The sequence below is a fragment of the Rhipicephalus microplus genome, chromosome 2 (assembly GCF_043290135.1).
Source record: "Rhipicephalus microplus isolate Deutch F79 chromosome 2, USDA_Rmic, whole genome shotgun sequence".
Taxonomy (NCBI): domain Eukaryota; kingdom Metazoa; phylum Arthropoda; class Arachnida; order Ixodida; family Ixodidae; genus Rhipicephalus; species Rhipicephalus microplus.
In genome coordinates, this window is record NC_134701.1 from 299876804 (window position 1) to 299900888 (window position 24085).

Below are 24085 nucleotides of genomic sequence, written 5' to 3' on the forward strand. Positions count from 1 at the left end.
CAGTCACGCGGGACATTTCAGTGGGTGTGGATTATTTTTTCTCTCATGTTTGGCGTGGTATAGGTTTCCTTACAGACTAGCGCTCAGAAACGTAACGCAAGTACGGCATTTTACAATGCTCGCTTGACCGCACGTTATGAAGTTTCTTTGCAGAAAACAAGTAATTGCAGGTGTGTCTTATACACCAGTGCATCTTATACATCAATTTTTGCATGGAAAATTGGGAAAAGCCCTACAAGCTCGTTTTACTTTATGCCTAGAAAATTCATAATTTCATCACCCCCTTTGTTTACTAGTCCACCTATCTGGCAATATCCAACAAGTTTGAATGGCAGCACGCATCCCAGTCGAGATAGAACTGTCAACAATTGAGGCCCCACGTGGGTTCTATAGCTTAGCCTAGAAATGGTTGGAAAATGAGCTAAGTGAAGTGCTTCGCAGGGTGCACTGGTTCACAAACTGGAATATGCTCGTGTCACATTATTTTTGCACTTAAAGCTATTCCAGCATATGAACTAGCCATATTTTATACTCATCTACATCTGTGGGTGCATTTTATTAGCAACCGTGCCACTGCTGGGGCTTCTATTCTCATTGAAGAGCTGCTAGACAAAAGATTTTTACAGTAAAGCTGTCATTCCTGGGCATCTTCCAGACTAAAACCGGAGGTGAGCAAACCTACCTGTGCTGCACAAGCTTGTTCTTCGGGGCTTTCACCTTCATCTCCCTCTCCTGTGAGGGCAGTCAGTGTGCGGAACAATGCTGAGAGGGCTTTGCTGATGCCCACATCCACGTGAATGTCCACACCCTCCATTTGCCACTGGACATTCAGGATCCACTTGGCATTGCCTGCAGGTCATTGGGCAATGGATCATTTTAAAAGCATGACCATCCAAGAAGAAAGTAACTCAGGTGCAGCTTAGTTCAGTGTGCTGCCCGACACAAGTAAAAACAAGTGCATTTCCTTTATGGCACGTGGCAGCACACACCATGCTACACAAGAAACTTGCACACAAAGAGACGACATAAGCGTTGACACAAGCGACTCAGCACTTGTGTCGACCTACTGTGTACATTTTCATTGCATAACCTGGCATGCGCTGCCATATGCCGCAATGATCTGGCAACTAGCCTGCAAGCGTGTGTTAAGCTCCTTTTATGTCCAGAATAATTCACATCTACATGAAAAAAGGAAATATCACCAGTAATACCCTGGGCAGCCACTCTGGATGCTGTAGTATGGAACACAACTTGCCCAAATTTCTGTGTTTCTGTGTTTTCTTTATGACATGTTTTCTTCACCAAAGACCTATGTGAATGAACAGTATAAATATACGCTCAGTATTTTGTGTTGTGTGCCAGCTTCGTCCTGCCCTTTGGGTTCTTTGTGAATAATCCTGTGCCAACTAGTCCACCTATTGTAACCCAACAAATATTGACTGGTAGCCCTCTTGTGACAATTGTGTGCGTGTGCGCTCAGGAACTCAGGTGCTGCCCTACAGTAATCGAGTGATGTGATGTGCTACGATTGGGCCACATGTGACTTATTAGGAGAGGAAAGAGTGTAGGCCAGAGCCAAAACAGCAGCAGATGGAAGGCCGAAGCATAGAATCAAGAGTTCCAGCCAGAAAACATGGCCCTCTCGACCAGACCATGATTACTGGAGACTGCAGCGAGTAATCCCATTGGTCGGCTGTTAGGCAGTAGAGGCCTGGCTTATGTTCACAGTTGCATCGAGCTCAAGCTGTCTGCTGGGTAGGCTGACTGTTCCTGCTCTAGCTTGACTGCCAGTAGTCATCCCTTGGGCTTTGGATCAGCATCAAACATCGAGGTGCACCATGTTCCACAGCATAGTTTTTTCTCCACCTGCTGCTTCTATACCTCTGCATCCCGTCCTCTGTTTCAAACTGTTTATCAAACTTATATTCACTGTAATTTTTGTACTCTCTTCACGTTATTGCTTTTTATTATTTGAGAGGTGTATAAATATTCGAAATTTCAAATCTTTTTCAAATAGTGTTTGCTATTCGATTCAATTTGCACTGGAAGTTTGACTATTAAAACTGAGGCCCAAAGACAAAAGCAGTCGATGTCAAATTGAAAGTGACCCCATCAAATTTTTTATAAGCTTCACCTCATCACATTCTTATTTTGCGGCAAAGCTGCTTTTTAAACTCTGCTATGGTCGTAAATGCATTGACTCGAGAAAACGCAAGTTTAAACATGGAGATGATTAATGTGGCGAAAATGGGGGCTCAATTTAAGCTGTTTAAAACCTGAAATGTGGGCAGGAAGTCCAAAAAAATGGATGGTAAAAATTTTTAGCATCAAAATTTTGAAATGTTCTTGTATGTTAGTTGACATCTATGAGGCAGATTAGAACTCTCAACTCGAAAGGAGCACAATCGTGTCCACGCATCAGTTGGGCTTCCAAAAAATTTGACAGAGGAGAGGCTGAGGAAATAGCATCTGTGCCTTTCACATGTTAAGTGTTGTAAGCAACACTTAGGTGGAACCAAATCATGTACTAATACAATTCGGCCTCTAAAACGCCTCATTTTTGATAAGACAACTATGAGATATTACTAGCCAGCATTTCATCGACTTAGCGACAATAAACACTTTCATGTTACTATATTTATTAAGAATATGCTTAGAAATCCCTTCCAACTTTCTTTACCACAATTTCACTTCAAACTATGAGAAAAATGTTCAATAAATATTCTATTAGATTTGCACACACACTTCAATATTCAAATTTGCTTCACACCCAAAATTTCCCTATTTGCTCAACTGTCTTTTTTTTTAACTATTTGAGGAATAATAGAACGAATGTGCCTCACTTTTTCTTCTTCAGTGAACTCTTTCTCTGCCTCTTTATATTGCCATCAGCTCAATGATTTTCCGCTACAGTGTATCAGGAACATTTAGGAAACCAACACATATATTTGGCACATTTGCAATGCGAGGTATTTGTTGTGTTCTAGATTTTCGGTTTCGGTTTTGGAATGGCATGTGAGGATGCCAGGGGGCGCCGCTCTGGCATCCAGGATTTCAAGGCGACTGTAAATAAAATCAGTGTGAGTTGGGTAACCGTGGAGTGCGGTTGGTGTCCTTCTCTTCGGCGTTTCGCGCCAACCCGCGTGTTATGGCTGGTCGGCGTCTCCGCCGGCCGCGTACGTCTCCGTCGGCCGTCTTCTTCTTCTGCTTCGTCGGGACCAGCCAGCCCTCAACACAGCAGTATTGGTGATACATGCAGTTTAAGTCTGCTTTGTGCTGTTCATCGTTCTTGTTTAAAAGTGGAGACACATCGCCATCAGCTCAATGATTTTCCGCTACAGTGTATCAGGAACATTTAAGAAACCAAGAAATATATTTGGCACACTTGCAATGCGAGGTACTGGTGATACATTCAGTATAAGTCTGCTTTGTGCTGTTCAAATTTCTTTTTTAAAAGTGGAGTCACATCGTATGAAAAATAGCTAAAGTTCTAGATTTATGGGATTTTTCTCCTCTTAAGGATCTTGAGAGAACTAATTTTAGCAGGCAACTATAAATTTTCTTTTGAAATCAGAGAGGTATATCGGCCAAAAATCATGTTGGAAAAGCACTTGACAAAAAATTGAGCAATTTCTTGCTCTACAAAACATGCATGCACAGCTGTTTTCTTCAAGTTTGCCGGGCAATATTGCATTACAAAATAGCGATTTGTTATAGAGAAAGCACTCAGGTTGTTTTTATACTTTTTTAGCAGTATGAGAGCAGTGGCAATTAGGCCAAAAGTTGCAGCTACATTGCTGTAGCTGAAATTGAGGGCCAAAAGAAAAGAATGATGAAATCGACAAAACTGAAAAGCGAAAGCAAAAAGAATGATGAATGATGAAATTGAAAATTGAAGGCAAAGACAAGAGCGCAAAATGAGAAAAGTTAATATTTCAGGCCTGAATAGAGTTCATGAATCTATAGCAGCAGTTGTAAACGCACTTACATCCCGTCAATGTGGCTTGCCGTGGTTCCCAATTTTATATATGAAAAGAAATTCAGGAGTAACTGAAATGTCTTTATGTACACCAACCAGAGACAGAAGAAGCTAATATGGTTGATGTATGCGAAGACCTTGGACAGAGCCACTGGGCTAAACACAACCGGCAGGGGCACAGATTATGTACTCAATCTGGAAATAAGGTACCCCACACATTTTCCTTTGTACAGTTTTTGAAGAGTCCCTCTGTACTGCTTGCATCAGGCCTTTCATGCTAAAAATTTGGCAAAAGGATTACAGCTTGGTGCCCTTGTGAGACAATGGGACAGGTGTTCTCTCACTTTTTCCTCGTAAACTAATGATCATATTTAGGTAAAACTTCCTTCATACTATTTCTAAGCACGCTATTCAGGTATTATACTGGCATAATTTCTGTTATCTTGTGAAAATATTGCAGAACCCACAAAGGCTGTACGTTTGCGAGTAGCTTTCCTGTGACATGCCCTAAATGTAATGTTACTATGACTTTATTACTTGTTTCTTGTGCCCCTTCCTTCTCCCACGGCATGCATCACAAGTGAGACTAATGTCTTTTACTGAAAAAGTCTACATTTTTCATGAAAATCAAGCCTCTGTTATCCTGGTGATGACTCATTTGCATTCTCGTGGTTGACATATCCTTCCTCAGGTCCAATTCAAGTTACCACTAGGATAATCCCTAAAGGTACTCACTGGAGGCCTGTGCAGCAATTGTGCGGGAGCAGATCTCATAGGTGCCCTCGGACACCACACACAGGTTTGTAGTGGTCGCATCACAGGGCTTCCAGTCTTCTATAGACACCTCAAACTCATCAGCAAAGCGCAGGCACAGCCCTGCATAATAACAGCACACCTTGTACCAGTTGAAACATGCAGGTTTATTCTCTGGTACTCAATTTTCCTATTTCATAATGCAGTTCTGTGTTCAGAATGAAACACTTAAAATACTTAGTCTATCCAAACAAAAGGTGTTTAAAAAATTAGTCAACAAATGACAAGGATAAAACAACGAGCCAAGATACAGCTAGTAGCTAACTGAAACCGTTGGGACATTGTACTTAAATTCCAGCACAATTCCACATGCAATTTTTCATATTAATTACCTGCAAGGGCTAGTTTTGTAAACACGACTTTTACAGTTATTAATTGATGTGACTTTTTAAAAGTGGTCCTACACTGTTTCACTGCATCTCAATTTAAGGGAAATAGTTAATGGAACTTGTTTAACCAGGCAAATATATATACATAGTAACATGAAGCTTAGAATGCTAACATCTTTAGAGTTCAATATTTATTCTGCTTATACGAAACCTTAATCCTTTTTGCAACGCACTATATTGCACATCCAATATGCACCACAAATCCTGTGAAAATAATCATGCTATCATATCAAAATGTGGCAGCTACTTATCCAGGCATTATTTTATTGGAAATATATGCTTTCTGTAACATCTGTCTTGTTACTAAAGAACGGGGCACATGTGCCCCGTTCTTTAGGAAGCGGTCGCAGAATGATATCAGCCCAAGAAACGCCCAAAAAGATAATTCGCCAGTTGGTCTGGGTGCCTAACGTATAGCCTATGGCCCCATTTTTGCTCTCCGTGGCGTGGATCAATTAGCAACGGTAGCACGCAATCGTCTCTTTTGAACTTCACCCGAACATGGGCGGTTCCCAGGACATGCAGTGCCATTTCCGACCAAGTTCACAAGTCAAGTGGCTCTCGTGAAAGCAGGGGAGCGTTCCATGGCCACATTTTGTGGCAGGTGGCAGCATCTTGTGACATTTGTGGCAGCATCTTGTGGCTTTGTGGCAGGTCAGACGAAATCTCACGGCCGTCCAGCACGATACAGAAATTAACGAAAACGAACACACTTTAATAGAAGTCATACCGACTCGGAAGGTAGCTAGCAGCGTTTTCGTCCTGAATGTTTACAGAAGTTCGTGACTTAAACAAAGATTCGGCACGCTGATTCGAAAACTGATCCTGATAATGAACAAACAAGTGGTCCTAATTGCCGCGTCGAGCTACATCGAGTGGGGCTACAAATTTAAAAATATCAAGGGTAGGAACCTGTGGCTCGATGCGCAGAAAGAGCGGCTGCCCCTCGTTACCAATCCTCTTTGCCAAAGCAAAGAGGCAGCAGCGTTAGCGTAGACACCACACCAGATTTAACCTTGTGAGGGGTGCTGACACCCTCTGTAAAGTTGTTTGCGCCGCGTGGCGGATGTGTCTCGCCTAAAAGCCGCATATCAAGCTACAACCACCGGCGATAGATGTCGCTGTGTTCGTCTTGAAGACCACTATCATCATCATGGTTGTCACAGAGGTAGCGTCGGTTGTGACCCCTGGCGGAAGCAAGCCTTGGTGGTGGGCGAGAGTTGAGCGAGCCTTTTCTGCGAGTGGCGGTTGCCGCGAACGGTTGTCTCTAGCGTGGGCCCTTGGCGCGCGGCACCCCGGGGCCCGCGCGTCGGGGGCCCTCGTTGTAAGTCAAGTGTTGGCGACGCCGCCTTGGATGTTGTATTGTGTGTGTCATGTTGTTTAGTGTTGTGTAAAGTTGTTGCAGCGTATAATCACAATTGATGTGTGGATTCAGCGGACGATATCGTTGTTCCAAATTAGTTAAATAAATGTATGTTGTTGTTTGGTTTGTACCGACCGTGTCCACAGTGTCCTTTTGTTCCAAGAGCGTGGCGCTCGTTCGCCATTTCAAGACCCCACAACCTTCACAAAAAAAAAAAACATTGTCGATTCACAGTAGATGAACACGCAGCAAGATCTGGGTAGTGATTATTTCATAACAGGGATTAAAGCCAAAGCAACAGCGGGCAAGACTAGAGGCAGACAGCTTAAATTGTTCGAGTGGGACGAATTAAGAATTAAAGAGTCGAGAGAATCAGAGGAATCAATAACCGATATTGGTGCATGGACTGACTCGCTGAAGCAGAACATTACCACAGTGAAGCAATTAGTTCTGCCAGAGGCAGAACTCGTAATTTTAGGCAGTAGACTCTACACATGTGGGAGGCCCAACGGAGTTTGCAGGCAAAAAAGAAAAGGCAGAGGCACAACAGACCACTTAGGAAAACGATTGCAAAGTGAAATAGAGGCATTGAGAGTCACGCGCAGCAGCTGCGCAAGCAACAGTGAAAGAATAACTGCAGTAGCATGGAGAACCAACTAGGGTTTGCGTAGACGTGGAACCTACATAGGTACCTGCTAGATCCAGAAGAGATAAAAACCACTCACAAACAGAACATCAACAGAATCATACATGAGTACGAAGGCTCCGAGTAGGATATATTATGGCAGATCATGAAATGATACATGAAACGGTACAGTTCTACCCAGTTGCAAGTAGTGCATCCTGATTACGAAGGTGCAGCCAACGATGTCGTAGACAGACCGATCTGCGAGTAAGAGTTCAGGGCAGTATTACAAAAACGTGACACCACATTGGCGCCCGGGCCCGACGGGCTTAAAAACAAAACACTCAGTAACCTAGCCAATAAAGTGATAAAAACACTTGCCCCGTACGTCAACGCACGCTGGGAAAAAAGAAAGGGGCCCCAAAATGGAAGACTGCACACATCGTTCTGACACCCAAGCCGGGTAAACGACTGCAGCTAGAGAACATCAGACGAATCTTGCTGACTTCATGCTTGGCAAGGTCATAAGCCCACGGTCCTCACCAGACTGACCAACTACCTCGAGGACTGCGACCTGCTTTCCCACACAAAGTTGGGGTTCAGGAGAAACCTTTACGCACAGGACACGATGCTACAGATAAAACACCAGGTAATAAATAGCCCCATGAGGTCCACTAAAGCCATACTTGGCCTGGACCTGAAAAATGCCTTTGATAACGTAACGCACTCAACCCTACTGACCAAAATGCAGGAACTAGATTTTGGCAAACGAACTTACAACTATGTTCTAGATTTTCCCTTGAATAAAAAAGCCAAGCTCACCTTTGGGCAGCTTAGTTCTGAGGAAACAAAATTGGGTAGCTACGGTACACCGCAAAATGGGTGATGTCACCGATGCTTTTCAACATAGCTCTCATGAAGTTGCCAGTCAAACTACAAGAAATCGAAGGGCTCAATCACCGCCTTTATGCTGACGACGTTGCATTGTGGGTTACAAAGGGCTGCGACGGGCACAAAGAACAAACTTTGCAACGTGCGATGGAGACTGTTGAGCGATACTTACAGAACACCGGCCTGAGCTGCGCTGCGAAAAAATTGGAACATTTAGTTTACAAACCCACGTGAATGGGCTGGTAGCCGAACGGTGAGATAAATGATGATCCCAATAGCGACACACAACTAACGACATCCGATGGGCGACCAGTGTCAAGCGTAGATATTACACACTGTTACGCTATAACAAACATTTATTGACTATTTAAATGGCACGCATGACGGATACGTAGGTAGACAAAAACCACACTATTTATGCAGGCGCGCATGCCCCCCACTCTCATGGTTGCCAGGGCATTATGTTTATTCACGTCAACATTGACGCCCGTTGCCCCCCCCCCCACTTACACGAAAACTTCCCCTAAAGGTCTAATCGATTTGCAGGTCGGTGAGAGCGCTGCGGTCGGTTCTTCACAACTGACGGGTGCTGCTGTGGTAGCCCTTCTGCTGGAGCTGAAGCATTTGGCACTGGTTCTTCTTGCCGGTATTCAGGAAAGAATTCCTCTGGTGGGTCTTCATTTGATTCTGCCTAGGAACTTTTTGGGTCTGTTATGTGCCTCTGGCGTATCTGGCCTACATGTCGTCTAAGCATCCCTTTGAGTTTTCACTACCGAGAGGCGATTTCCTTGCACTTCAACCACATCTCCCAGTAGCCACAGTTCACCGGTACTAAAGTTTTTACAAAGGACTAGGTCACCTTTCAGGTAGCCACTTGTCTTTCCTGGCAATGGCACTTCTGTGGCCCTTATGGTCAAATCTAGCTGGTTCTTGGTGTGAACGAAAGCATTAGTTCTGCTGGTGAACGTGTCCTTTGCCCGATGGTGTTCTGCGGTGAATATGCAACCACCTGGCCAATCTTGTGGTAAGGCTTCCCCAGCTGATACATTTCAGACTTTCTTTCACGGAATGTACAGCTCTTTCGGCCAAACCATTCGATTGTGGTTTGTAAGGTGGTGTACGAATGTGCCATATGCCATTTTGCCTTATAAAGTCTTGGAATTCGACTCCAGTGAATGACATTCCACTGTCCGTCACCAGGCATCAGGCAGGTCAAAACGCGTAAACACAGTTCCTAAGTGTTCTACTGTCGTGACTGCTGTAGCTGATAAAGTTGGAATGGCTTCCACACACCTGGAATGGCTGTCTACAATCATAAGGATCATCTGGCATTCAGTTGGGCCTGCATAGTCAACATGGATGCAAGTCCATGGCTGCATTGTGGCTAGCCAGCTCAAAGGTTCCTTAGATAAAGGCATTGGTACTGCCTGTTGACAAACACTGCATTCATGCAAAAGTTGTTCAACCTCCGACCCTATGCCAGGCCACCACACGAGTGTCCTTGTCAAAGCTTTTGTAGAGTTGATTCCGAGATGTGTGTCATGTAGTTCTAGCAGAAACATCCTCCTTGCTTGCTGAAGAGTCACCACACGATCACCACGGCAGATCAGTCCATTGTTTGAGTTTGAGTTTATTCAACCACGTGACAAGTACACGAAAATGCACTGTATACGTGGTTTGGTGTGAAGGGAAAAAAGCTGCATTTCACAGCTTGACTGGCCCCATCACCCAGAAAAAATCTAAACTACAAAGTTACAAAAATTATAAAAATTACAAAAATTACAGGCAGCGGAAAGCGACAATACAAAAAGAAACACGAATGTGGCCGATGACAGCAAATAATAGAATGACAACTATGAAATACATACAAAAATATTCATAACAAAGCAATGTATGAAAGAATAAAAACTGAATAATAACCATTACAGAAATCACCCAACATTCATTTACAACACAATCAGCACATCCGATTTAACATTTCAGTTTTAGACAATATACGCAGATTATCAGTTGTTAGTTTCCATTTGTTCATCACACTTGGAAGGCGGTAACTTAGTGTTTCAAATCCATAGTTTGTGCGAGGTGTTTGTGTTTCAAATCCATAGACGTGCCAAGTCTCCGTACACCGAGTAACGCAACTGGCAGGATTTGGTTGCAAGGTGGTCAAGGTGCGTAAAAACATACTTCCTCTGCGTATTTCTAATTTAAAAGCTGACAGAAGCTGGTATTGGTGATAACAGGTAATTCTTAAAATTCTATATTTTGCAAATATTGAAGCAGTGTGTGCGTTATAGGATACACCTTCAATGCACCACAAGGCATTTTTTCGTAACACGGCCAGGTTCTTTAGAGATGTTTTAGAGCCTGTCGACCAGACCAGATGACAGTAGTGTAAATGTGAAGAAAAAACAACATTGTACACTAATATTTTTTGTTTCACAGGTAGTATGTTCTGGCATCGATGCAACACACCTAAAGCTTTACAAAGTTTGTGACTAATGTGTTCGGCATGGTAATTCCATGCCATGTGTTCGTGAAAATGGACACCGAGAGTTTTAACTGTTTGACAAAGTTTAATTTCAATGTTATTAAGTATTCGTTTGTGAGACCTTTCAAATGATCTGGCTTTTGCACAGAACAGTACAGCCTTGCTTTTAGAGCAATTAATGTGTTGAGAATTTGCCACAGTCCAGGAGTCTATTTTATTTAGTATTTCATTAGCAGAAGCAATGAGGTCATCAGGCGTTTCCGCAGTAAAAAATATACTGGTATCGTCCACATAGATTACATATTCTACAGAGCTGTCAATACAAAAAATATCGTTGATAAAAATATTAAATAATAGAAGTCCCGAAATGCTACCTTGAGGTACACCATTCTTAACGTTCATGGATCATGATAGCTCTCGATTGATTGATACACATTGTTTCCTATTAGATAAGTAGCTTCTTATTAAAGCTAAAACGGTAACGCGAACTCCATAACAGTCAAGTTTTTCTAGCATAATATCATGGTTTATTCTATCCAAACCAAACTCACGTCGTTGGCTTCAAAGAATGCCTCTAGCCTTTCGACATAGTTGATCCAAAATTGCGAAGTTGCCTCAAACGGCAATGGCGCCGCGATCAATGGTTGTGCCTGAGCAGCCCGAGCCATTGTCCGCAATGACCCTCTCCGTGCTCAGTCCCCCCTTGTTTCGAGGTGCAGGTTGCTCCAGGTAGTGCTCGTTGTGTTGGCAAAACGCTTGGAGTATATTCCCTCCTCGTCGCAAGTTTTGTTGTTTTGTAACAAACATTTATTAACTGTTTAAAACTGCACGCATGGTGGATATGCGGGTAGACAAAAACCGCACCATTTACGAAGGCCCGCACCCCCCACGCTCAGGGTTGCCAGGGCATTATGTCCATTCACGTCAACATTGATGCCAGTTGCCACATGCGCGTTCTCGGCTTACACATTGCGGTGAATGGCCACATTTGGGAGACCATCAGGAGACTAAAAGGCGCGGTTGCTCAAGACTATCCTGCCACTAAAACGCATAGAAAATCGACACAGCGGGATGAAAGAGACAACATGATAGGGCTAGTTCAGGCCTTCATAATGAGCCGAATAACGTACGTAGCATCCTATCTCAAGAGGCACGTAGCAGAAAAGACCAAAAAGGAGGGCGTACAAACAGGCAATAGGGCTGTCGATGAACATAAGTACGAGTAAATTACTCGATCTGGGTCTTCACAACATGCTGGACGAATGGATAGAGCCAAAGGCTGTAGCGCTGTACTAGCACATTTACAAAAGCACAACGGGCAGACACATACTAGAGAGTTTAGAAATCAGATATCATGCTCAACACGATGTCAAACTTGGGGGGGGGGGTACTGACACCCCCTGTAAAGTTGTTTGCGCCGCGTGATGCACGTGTCTTGCACAAAAGACGTTTTTCGGGGGTGACAACCGTCAGACAATAGATGGCGTTGTGTTCGCGTTGAGTACCACTGTTGGTAGAGTGGTAGCCCTGGCGGAAGGCAGGCCTTGGTGGCGGGCGAGAGTTGAGCAAGGCCCTTCTGTGCGTGGCAACTGCCGCGAACGGTTGTCTCTAGCGTGGGCCCTCGGCGCATGGCACCGTGGGTCTGCACGCCAAGGGGCCCACGTGGTAAGTCAAGCATTGGCTACGCTGCCTTGGGTGTGTTATTGTGTCTTTGTCATGTTTTGTAGCGTATGAAAATTGTGTGTAAGGATGACTTAGTGTGTTAATTACGATTTATGTAACAATTCGGCGGACGATATCATCGTTGTATATTAGGTAAATAAATGTATGTCTTTGTTAGGTTTGTACCGACTGTGTCCACTGTGTCCGTTCACTCCAAGAGCGTGGCACTCGTTCGCCATATTGAAACCCCACACTGGCTGTCCAAAGTGGCACTCTTGGAGTATCGGACGACAGTTTTTGTGGTTCGGTACAAGCTTTTGTTAGAGTTGAGGTAGAGTAGGCCTAGGGAGACTTCTTTGCTAGCATCGGTGGTGTGCTTTGCTGAGAGCGAGAAGATCGGTACTTGTGTCGTGTTTGAATTTGTCGGCAGGTTGACTTTTAATTTTTTTTGCTTGCAAGTGCTGTTCTTTTTTTTTGTTGGTGTTAGTTTTCAAAACCGTTGTTGAATTGGGACGAGAGCCATGCGGTCTGCATCCTGGGGTGAGCAAGGCCTAGAGCACGTGGTTTGTAGTCCAGACCCAAAGCGAGTGAGTACAGAAGCCTCGTGGGTGTTCCGATTTTCTGTAAATAGCTTCTTCTATCTTTTTCCGCTCAGGGAGCCGGGCGTCGTTGCTATCTTGTATTGCGGCTCGACGCCGAGGTGTCGTGACAACGCCCGGAGCGGTGGATGCCGATCGCTCGGTAAGCTGCTGTGTGCGGCGAGTGATAGGGCCACCTCATAGAGTGGATGTCTCCTCGCGGCTGCCTCTTCTGCGCCTAGGCTGGGTGCTGGGTGGATGCCGGTTGTTGTCGAGGGACTCATTAGGCCTAAGGCTCTGCGCAGCCGCCTATCGCACGTGGCACAACTAGGTGGATAGTGGCGTTGAGGTGTTGCGCTCTGCTTCCCTCACTTTTTTTTTATCTTGTGGTGCACGAGTTAGCAAGAAGTGATTTTTGTTTTATTTTGATGGGCGTCTCGGCCACCGCCGATGTCTTAGCTAGCTAGCAGTACTGACCATCATACCACGCGGCCGAAAAACCTGAAGCGCCTTTTCCTAGGACCTGCTCGATTGTTTTCTTTCGAGTTTTTTTTTTTGATGATGTACTCAGCGGGAGGGATGTCATCCACGGCCGGCTGTCTTCTGCACATCGTCAGTTTCGCTGGCCAGGAATGCGGTTGTGAGGTCGGGCGATGCAGATGCCTGGGACCTGTGCAACTGCCTGCAGTCCGGCGCCCTCGTGAGTGCTGCTCGCAACTGGAAAATGTGTCTGCGCTAGCGATGCGTCGACAGCGACGTTGCTGTTGCAGGACTGGTACTGAGGTGAAGTCGAGCCGGACAGTGCAGCAGTGTCGACCAGCGGCGGTGTCGTGGTGCAAGGGCATTATGGACATACGATTTCATATTGTTTTGTTAAAGCTTCAGTTGCTAATCTTTGTTTTTGGGGTATAGCTTGATTTAACGTTGAGAAAATGTGGGGGTGCTGACAGCCCCTCTAAAGTTGTTGGCGCCGCGTGGCGCACGTGTCTTGCACAGAAGCCATTTTTCGGGAGTGACAACCGCCGGACGATAGCTGGCATTGTGTTCGCGTTGAGTACCCCTGTTGGTAGAGTGGTAGCGCCAGCGGTGACCCCTGGAGGAAGGCAGGCCTTGGTGGTGGGCGAGAGTTGAGCAAGGCCCTTCTGCGCGTGGTGGCTGCCGTGAACGGTTGTCGTTAGCGTGGGTCCTCGGCGCGTGGCACCGTGGGCCTGCGCGCCGGGAGGCCTACATGGTAAGTCAAGCGTTGGCAACGCCGCCTTGGGTGTGTTATTGTGTTTTTGTCATGTTTTGGAGTGTACGGAAATTGTGTGTAAAGATGACATAGTGCGTTAATTATGGTTTATATAACGATTTGGCAGACGATATTGTCAGTGTAAATTAGTTAAATAAATGTATGTGTTTGTTAGCTTTGTAGCGACTGTGTCCACTGTGTCCGTTCACTCCAAGAGCGTGGCGGTGCGCTCGCTTGCCAATTCGAGACCCCTGGACAAACTCGATGTACCAAACAACGTAGAAACATGCACCCCGAATACCACAGGGGTAGATGGGAAAAGAGAGCACAGGACATATAGAGGAAGTATGGCCAATGTAGAGAGGCAGTGTTTGTGGAAGCGGCGAGGTATGCGCGCAAATGCGGCTTCGCGGCCACAATATGAGATCACCAGAAAGCTTGCAAGACTAGCGTCACGGTATGCCCGGAGCACATGGAGAAAGCAGAGGAACTGGCTATCACGCTCGCAGTGGCCACCAGGACGGCCGAAGTGGTTTTGCAGGCAAAATTTTAATACAGAGATGTTTACGTATTATTGGCACCTGTCCACACTTTCTCGCTCACCGGCAACTAGGCGGCGCACAGGGCAGCTCGAGGGCTTACGGACCTAGCCACTACCATCACCACCGCCGCCTCAGCTGCGACATCGCATAAGGAATGGGAGTGGGAGGATCGCCTCACCAGTTTTAAAAGGCCCCTAAACCACCCAGCGGTCGTAATTTAGTTGAGGTGAGGAAGTTTTGCTCGAGTTTGCAATGAACATGTAGTCGTGAAAATTTTTCGAAATGGTGCCCTATAGCAGAGTTACACGCGTTTTGTGATCGAAACGCGACGATCACTTCTTTCCCTTTTTCCTACGGTACCCTCTTCCAAAACCGCTCGGTCTCGCCTTGCTGAGTCAGCTGAGTGCCCCTTCTCATCTCACGTGGCACATCTCACCGCTGTCGCGCTGTTCGAGACAGCGTCTACTTCCGGTTGCCGCAATCCGCCACTCCGATGACCCAGATTGCTATCAACTGTGTTGTGTGCATCACTGGGTGCACTGATCGTTGACTAACCGCTGTTGCTATCATGCCGACCTGTGCCCCTACGAATCGTGCCGGTATGAATGCTCTGTTGCGTTACAGGCCACAGTTGTCGATTTGCAAGCAGCAACACGACCAAGAATAGCAAGGTGCGTGCGAACAGCTATGTGCAGAGTGACCGGAAGTCGTCAGTTGTCGTTCGGCCAATGGCAAGCATCAAAAGTGGTAACATCATCGAATTTCACTGGTGATGTCACACGTTAGTGACGGGAATGGTGGGGACTGGAAAGGAGAAGCTATTGTTTTTTTCGAAATTGAGGCGCGCCGACTACCTGTAGCGCTGCAGCGTGTGGCATCGTTGATCGCAACGGCATTCTGCACGCGATGTGCTTGTTCACTTGAAATGTTTGGGAACATATCGAAGGCGGTTTGGGGCTTTTTAAGGATACTACCTAGCAATACAGATTGGCCAGGTGCGAATTTCCGCCACCAAACCAAAAACTGAAAAAAAAAGTAGGCGGTCACATGGCAACAGCAACAGACAAGGACATTTCTAAACCTGGTGATCTTGAATCTCTGTTATCCAGAGCTTTATGTGTCATGCTGCAAGTTTCGTGAAGCCAGGGCAACCTTGCAACACGTGTTATGGGAGTGTGGCAGACGTGGGGTTTCAAGACGAGGACGCAGCCTCGAACCGAACATGCTCGGAGAGTGCACTGCTCAGTGATGCCCTTGAAGAGAAATTGTGGGCTTTCCAGCAGGCCGAGGCCACCACTAGAGCTCAAGGGCTTGTGGCCGATACCTTGTGGAGATAGGTTTGCACTAGGCTTACCTACTATGCGAAACCGTGTAGGGATGCGACCTCCTCCACTGCCGCTGCATGTGAAGACGTTGCGGCCGCATTCGTCATTTTCTCCGGCACGGCGCAGAAACCACATGCGAGGCAGGATAACAACAACAATGGGTTTATTAACCCAAGATGCAGCACAGTTCGACACTCACGGGCTTGCAGGCCGTATAGGGAACTCTGCAAGACCGAGCAAGTACACTTGCCTAGGGCGCGACGACTCCCGCACAAAAGCCGAAGTCGAACGCACCAATGAGAAGCCGCCTGCTTAGCAGCGCGTCAACCCCTCGTGAAGGCCTGAGAGCTTGTGCCGCGACAAGCGAATCGTCGGGCACAACACAGCTCGCAGGAGAGGAGGATGTCACGCGCGCCCAATAGGAAATGGCGCTGCGTTGTGACGTAGGCCCGCACAGCGCACCAGCGTAGCGTGCCCAGACATGCTAGCGCGGGAAGAAGCCGACGGTTGACTGGCCCAGACCAGGAGGCGCCCTGGCAGCCATTTTGGCGGATTCCGGCACTTATGCGCGCCCGGGCTACGCTGCTGGCGCGCGCGTGGCAGCTGGGAACGAGGCGCCAGGTAGGAGGGCACTCTTGATTCCCACATCCTCCCTCCTAAGACCGAGGCCGCCCTAAAGACGCCGTAATAAAAGCATCCACCGATACCGAAAAAACTGAGGTCCAGCTCCGTGCCGTCCACGAGATCGTCGGGCGCCCCGGTGTCTTCGTTCGGCGGCGCCTCAGCAGGAGCCTGGGGCCGCGGGAGGGCAGCGGACACTGCAGCAGCGATGGCCGACTTGAATGATGAGTCCATGACGAGCGCCGCACGACCGCCTGAACGGAGTCGGTCGACAGAGCAGGTTAAAGGCCCGGGCCAGGCGGCACCGCCGGAGTAGACAGGACCGCAGGGGCACCGTCGGACTTCGCTCGGTGAACCCTCGAACAGAGGTGGGTAGCCTCGTGCACCAGCAGGACACCACAAGCGTCACAGTAGGAGGCCTCAGGAACAGGCAGCATCGAGGCATCTCCGGAAGCATTGAGCAGGTCTGAAAGGGTGCGTCCACAGAAAGGACGTGGGACGGACTAGGGGTCTAACCCCACCCAGACTTTGCATTGCTTGGATCAGGGACGAGTCGACACGAAGGCGACCGGGGCCTCAGTGCCATGTTGGAACGTCCATGTAGCGACTTCACGACGAGGCGGTGTCTTGTTAGCCGGGGCCGGGGGAACATTTGACGGAGGCGGCATGGACGCGGCCGGTGCCTGAGGTACGACCGAGCGCGCGGCTGGTCTCCTGGGCTTTTTCTTGGAAGAACGGATCACCGAGGAGGACATAACGAAAGCTGGGGTGTCGGTGAAAAGCCGCAACGCACCTGAAGGTGTGGCCATAGAGGCGCGACAGGTTGGCCCAATAAAGGGAGCCAACTCCGTCGGATTGAAGGTTGCATCAGCCAATAGGGTGCACGCTTTCCTTCTCCCGCCGACTACACGGAAAATACCCAGTGAGAGAGTGAGCCACCGTGGAAAGGGCTTTTCTCTCTCGAGCAGCCAGGAGTGCGGCGAACTGGGTGGATATTCCGCGCGCAGCGCGTTTAATGGTGTTCCCAAGGAGAAAGCTCGCCAGGTAGCCGTTACTGTTGCTGCTGAATGGGCAATTGCACAGCAGCTATAATCTCCACTCTCTTACATTGAGGGGATGACGTCTAGCTACATGCCGGGGGCGAAAATCAGCCTAGGTGCGTTTTCTCAGGTTGTACCGGTGGCGTGGTTTGAAACCAGCCTTATCCCGGTTTCTCTGCGGTTCGGTGACCGCCTCCCCATCCACGAAGTCGTTGTTGCGGGCAACGAAAGGTTTGAGGTCGGAGACGTTAACTGGACCGCCAACTGGTCTCCCTTGGGAGTCAGCCAGCTTGTATACCAGGGGCCACACTTTGGTGTGCACTCGGTATGGGCCCAACCATTTGGCCGAAAGGGAGGCCGAGATGCCTTTGATGGATGGCGTCAATCAAGACGTGATTGCGCCTGAGAACGAGATCACCGACATCGTAACGGACATCCCGATGCGACCGGTCATAATGAGCTTTCTGACCAGCTCGCACTTTTGCCAGGTTGGAACGCACCCAGACGAGGGCGCGTCCATCCGTGAGCGCAGTTCCACCGCGTAGCCAGACGGGCTGACCTTCACGGCGCTTGCCCCGCCTCCGCCCCGTGGGACGCGGTCCATGGGGTTAGGCAGCTCTTTCCCAAAGTTGAGGAAGACGGGCGTGTACCCTGTCGAGCGATTGACCGTAGACCGCAAGGGGAAGCCGTTCTCATTAAGACAAGCATCCCAATCCATGTGTTGCTGCGCAAAGGTTGTCAGCAGGAGCTTGAGGTTCCGGTTGATCCGCTCGGTCGGGTTGGCCTGTGGGTGATTCGTGGTTGTTTTATGGTGCTTAATGCCAAAGGCAGCACACGCATCCACAAACACCTTGGCCGTGAAATAGGACGCATTGTCCGTGATCAACTCCGCCGGAAAGCCAAAGCGGGTAAAGACCTCGGTCAACTTGTCCCAGATTACGCGTGCCGTTAACTTCCGAAAGGGAAACAGTTCGACCCACTTCGTGAAGTGATCCGAGACAGCCAAGAGAAAAACATGGGAAAGGCTTCTTGGGAAAGGTCCTATAATGTCGCATGCCGCAACCTGCCAAGGCTGTTGGCTGTCGATCAGCTGCATGAGCCCGGGAGGCTTGCCCCCGCGAGGCTTCACGCATTGGCACATGCGGCATGAGCGGCGTAGTGAAGGGCGTCGCGCTTCATGCCAGGCCAGGTTGCGGAGTGGCACAACTTTTGAAAAGTCTTAAGGCCACTCGCGTGTCCGGCCAACCGCGAGTCGTGGAAATGACTTAGGATGGCTTTCCTTAGACTGCGGGGTATCACCACCTTGAAAGGCTCCTGGGGAGCTTCTTCAGATGGGACGTAGCGCAGGAGAACGCCGTGGGCACCAAGCAGGTACGAGTCCAACGTGCCCGCAGCAATACCAGCCTGCGTACGGCACTCGGTGCCGACAGCAATACCAGCTGTCTGTTCGCGCCCGGCGGCTTGACCGTTACGCTCCACTTGGGAGCTCAGCTCTTTGAGCTCATCAATGATGTGTTGACAAAACGGATCGTCCTGCTGTGCCTTGGGCAGCTCCTCTCTGCTGAAGACGATACCGGCGGACGTGACAGGGTCTACCAGGTATGCGTCCTCACCCGAGGCTGTCGACTCGAAAGTCCCTTCGCCATCGGAGTTCGCGCCTTTCGACCCTTTGGAGCCAGAGTGCCCGGGGTCTACTTCATGCGATTGCTCTCGGGAGTGGTGGACACAAGTGTCGGACGCCGAAACGGGGGCACCCGACAAGGTGTCAGCCACAACGTTCGAACTCCCTTTTCGGTAGCGCACAACAAAGTTGTACTGCTGCAAGGTCAACGCCCAGCGCGCGAGGCGGCCCGAGGGCTCGTGCAAGCGCTTAAGCCAGGTGAGTGCCATATGGTCCGTTTCCATCACGAATGGCCCGCCGTCGACATAGCAGTCGGACTTCCGGAGAGCAAAAACTATAGCGAGACATTCCCTTTCTGTGACGCTATAGTTACGCTCGGCGGCGTTGTGTGACCGGCTTGCAAAGGCGACTGGCTGGAGGACGCTGTCGTGCTCTTGAAGGAGTACCGCGCCGAGACTCTGGTCACTCGCATCCGCTTGGACAACGAACTCCCTGTTCAGGTCAGGCAGCTTTAACTGGGCTGTGGCCACTAGAGCTTCGGAAAGCGCCTTGAAGGCTCGCTCTTGTTCTGGCCCCCGGCTCCATCGTGCCGACTTTTTCAAGACTGCAATCAAGGGCACTTGGAGGGCCACACAGTTTGAGATGAACTGTCGATAGTAGTTCATTATGCCCAAAAAGCGTCTCAGGCCCTGAATGTTTGCCGGCGTCGGGTACTCTACAATGGCACGTACCTTCTCCTCACCGCTCTGAATGGTAAAGCCTAATTGTGAGATGCGAGTCTCAGCTATTTGAGCTTTCTTTGGGTTCAAAGTCAACCCGGCGCCACGCAACCTCCCGAGGACATCCTCCAAGTGGTGAAGGTGTTCCTCAAACGTTCGAGAGAAGAGCCCGATGTCGTCGAGGTACGCATGGCGTGTTGTCAATTAGCGTCCCCTAGAACGCGGTCTATCAATCTCTGGAACGTAGCTGCAGCTCCAGAACAGCCAAACGGCATGCGGGTAAACTCGTACAAACCTCTGTAGGAGGTGAACACAGCTTTCTCCGCGTTAGCCGGCTCCATCTGAACCTGTAGGTAACTGCGGCTAGCATCCAAGGTGCCGAAGTAGCAAGCACCGCCTAGAGCAGCCACTATCAAGTCAACGCTAGGCATAGGATGAGCATCCTTCCTCGTGACCTCGTTCAGCCGGTGGTAGTCCACACAGAGCCAATGAGAGTTGTCTCTTTTGGGGACCATTACCACCGGTGAACCCAAAGGACTGTTTGAGCGTTGGACAACTCCTGTCTCAATCAACTCATCCAGTGTCTGGTCAATTGCTTTCCTCTTTGCCACACTAAGGGGGCGAGGATTGCATTTCCACGGTTGTGCGTCGCCTGTGTAAATCCGGTGCCTCACCAGAGAGGTGCAACCCGGGCGTTCTGTGAACGTGTCGCTGAAACGTGTCAACAGCGACGACAGGCGTGCTTTCTCGCGTTTTGACAAGCTGTCCGGCAAAGGCGGCAGCGAGCCATTAGAGTTGCTGCTTAGCGGGAGGGTGACCGGCATAGCCGAGACCTCGTTCACCGCGGCAGCATTATGCTCGAGGGAAAGCTGTACGCACGGACCGTTTTCCGCTGCGCCGGCCAAAGAACCAGTCTTGGCGTCGGAGGGGGAGACGCGGGCCACGGGGGCAACGCTTGCTCTCCTTTCCTCCTCGTGGCGTCCGGCGACTTACTGGCAGCCGAGACCACGGGAGGTGCAGCGAAAGGCCGTAGGGCGCCGGAAGGGCCGTCCCTGTAGCCTCTGCTGGCGACATCAATCACGATACCTGTGCGCGCGAGAAAGTCGCGACCGAGAATCACAGGCACAGAAAGACCAGGGAGATGCACAAAGCGCTGTCGGGGTGCGCGATTCACCCAACGCACAACCAACCTCGCAGCGCCGCACGAGGTGGCGGTACCGCTGGCGAGGTGGAAGGCAGTGTTGCAAGCTCGAATGCGGACGGAGCGGTCGTGCAAATGAGCCCTAAGCTCTTCGCCGAATAGCGAGATAGAAGCCCCGCTATCCAGCAACGCCGCAAACTCTCGACCAGCGATCGGAAGGGCGATGAACAGCGCCGGCGTGGCTGGAATGTCGTGTCCAGCGCGACACGCCATCGATGCCAGAGGTTGTGTTACACTCCCGTGCTCTCTTACTGCTGCAGCCGTCGGCAAGGGGGTGCTCACTGACGGCTCACCCCGTTTCCCGACGGGCGAGGAGGCCCTTGTGTCGGTTGGGGCGCGTTGCACTTGCGCGCGGTGTGACCACGATCATGGCAACGAAAGCAGACAACGCCTTTTCCTCCAACAGGGGGGGATTTTGGCGATGCTTTCGAGCTACGAGGTGTCCGTTCGCTAGCCGCTGTGGGGGCTCCGCGATCGAATATCCCCTTGTGCACTGGAGCACAGGGTTTACGTTCTTGTTCACGCTTTCGGGCAACGGTGGCCGCCCGGCCGTACGAGTACGGGTCCAGAGCGCGGTGCGACACGTCGAGCGCGTCTCGGTCTCTAGCGGTAGAGGCCGCCTCATGGTTCGGGGACCACCAGTGTGACGAGTCACGACCAGCCCGCGCGCAACGAGGCTCGAGAGACGCGGACGACGGGGGCAGTGGGCGATAGGCTCGCGCTGCCAGAATGTCACCCTGAATACGATTCGCATCGGATGCCAGCTCGTTTAGGTCACGATAACGGGCGCTCCGAAGGTAAGCGGCGAAGGTTGGATGACCTTGGCGTATGGCTCGCTCCACCTTCTCGGCGTCTGATTCCGTAGGATCGGCAAAGAGGTGGAGCTCCTGCAAAGCATGAACGTACTCGAGAAGAGATTTGTCGGGATGCTGTGTGCGAAGCTCTAACTCGCGACGCATGCGGCGCTCGTATTCAGGAGGAAGGAATTCGCTACGAAAGAGCCCCCTAAACTCCTCCATCGAGCGAGCTTGGTGGCCGACGAGCCGGTACCACCTCGCCGCTTGGGCTGTCAGCGACTCGGTCATAACAGAGCCTAGCATAACGCTGTCGCTCAGCCGCGTAGCCTGCTGATAGCGGAGCAGCGCATCGAGATACTCTGTGGCACTGATGCGGTCCGAATAGGTACCCTTAAGCTACTCAGAACGCTTGGCTGAGGGGACTCAGGGTCTCCCTTTAAAGCACAAGGCTGCGAGCGCACCGCTTCCAACAGAACGTTTAGGAGCTGCGCCACAGTTGCGTACAGCGGTGGTTGCTCCGAGGCGGGCACTGCCGTAACAGGTGCGTGCGCCTGTTCCCCAACATGCGCGTCCGACCGAAAAGAGCCAGTACACGGCATGGAGGAAGGTAGGGTTTGCGCTCCGACTGGTGCTCGAGGCCTCATGAGACTGGCAAACGGGTCGACCGCGGAGCACGGTGGCCCACGTCCGTCGAAAGGGTTGCCCACGCGAGTCTCGGGCCAGCGAGCGTCGGTGAACGCGTCAACATTGTCGGGTAAGCAAGCAGGCTCACGAACGACATCTTCAACTATTTGCGCTCGGGACCATGGCGGGTCAGTAAGCGCGTTCCCGCCAACACCTCAGTGCCCCCGGTAGGAAGGATTGGGTGCGGCGATTTGAGCTGTCAATTGTCAAGCAAATCGTCGGGCGCCACACCGCTTGTAGGAGAGGAGGATGTCACGCGCGCCCAATGAGAATTGGCACTGCGTTGTGACATAGGCCCGCGCAGCGCACCAGCGTAGCGTGCCCGGACATGCTAGCGCAGGAAGAAGTTGACGGTTGACTGGCCCAGATCAAGAGGCGCCCTGGCAGCCATTTTGGCGGATTCCGGCGCTTATGCGCCCCCGAGCTACGCCGCTGGCGCGCGCACGGCAGCTGGGAACGAGGCGCCAGAAAGGAAGGCGCTCTCAATTCCCACAACCTAGGAGAGAATATCTGCCCAGATCCCTGAATAACCTGCCGAATGTTTTTTAAAAAATGAAGTTGCGTCTCTTTCCCTCCAAGAATTTCTCGTCAATATGCACCAACTAGGCTTTTCAAAAGTCCTTTCAACTCAATAGTAACTTGTTTCATAATGAAACTAGCATACACTGAGCAAGAAGACAGAACCATCACTATTTAAATAGACATTTGGTTAAAATCAATGAATTTGGGGGCAGAGAAGACATTTTCAAGTACAGCTAATCCAACCCACTTACAACGATCACAGATATAACGATCTATCAGTTATAACTATGATATATCAGTGAAGTTAGGATTTTCTTATACTACTCTTTAAAACTGAGCCCATATACAGCAAACATTTTTTGAGACCTCCTACTTTTACAACAAACACTGCCAACATAAACGCAGTAAAAATATGGCACATATGAAGTGAAAAAAAAAAAATGTGCATGTGATACAATTAAACCTGCCTATAACTAGCCTTTATATAACAAATTCCTCAATATAATGAAGTTTTAATATTCCCCGCCGCTACTGCATAAAAGCAAGTGTACTATTTGTGACCTCTATGTCACAAAGTAACAGCGAGAGACAATCTTGATATAACGAAGTTTTGCCACTAGCAATCGAGGAATTTTGGCCCGCATTTTGTCATTTTGGGATGACCACTAGTTGCCTCACCGCCAATGAAGCCCGAAGCGGCGGCAGCTCGCTGATGACCCCAGCGACTTCCAGGCGGGCGCGAGCGCTTGTTATTGCGAACGGGTGTGCGCGAGCTGGGCAGGCAGGCCAGCGCCTCACAAGCCGCTGTTCTTAATGTCACGGGCACATGCGAGAATGTGTCTTCACCTTCCAAATCATAAAAAAAAAAGAATACTTTTACCTTGGCCGTGTCACCACAACAGATTGCCTCACACTTTGAGTTAGCGTCATATATGTGTGGCTGCGCTGGATATGAAGGGCGTTTTACCGAGTAGTTTTCCTTGGTATCTGTGTT

At 49.5% G+C, this 24085-nt stretch overlaps 1 protein-coding gene across 5 annotated transcripts in view; it reads right to left on the bottom strand.

Moving 5' to 3' along the window:
- tweek (transmembrane protein KIAA1109 homolog tweek) overlaps positions 1-24085 on the bottom strand; it is a 1194469-nt gene that overhangs the window by 306463 nt on the left and 863921 nt on the right. For all 5 annotated transcript variants that reach the window (XM_075882507.1, XM_075882492.1, XM_075882501.1 and 2 more), the window contains 2 exons: positions 4715-4855; positions 683-849 (listed from right to left, as the gene is read on the bottom strand). In XM_075882507.1, coding sequence (XP_075738622.1) covers positions 683-849; positions 4715-4855 — 308 coding nt within the window. The remainder of the gene's footprint in view (positions 1-682; positions 850-4714; positions 4856-24085) is intronic.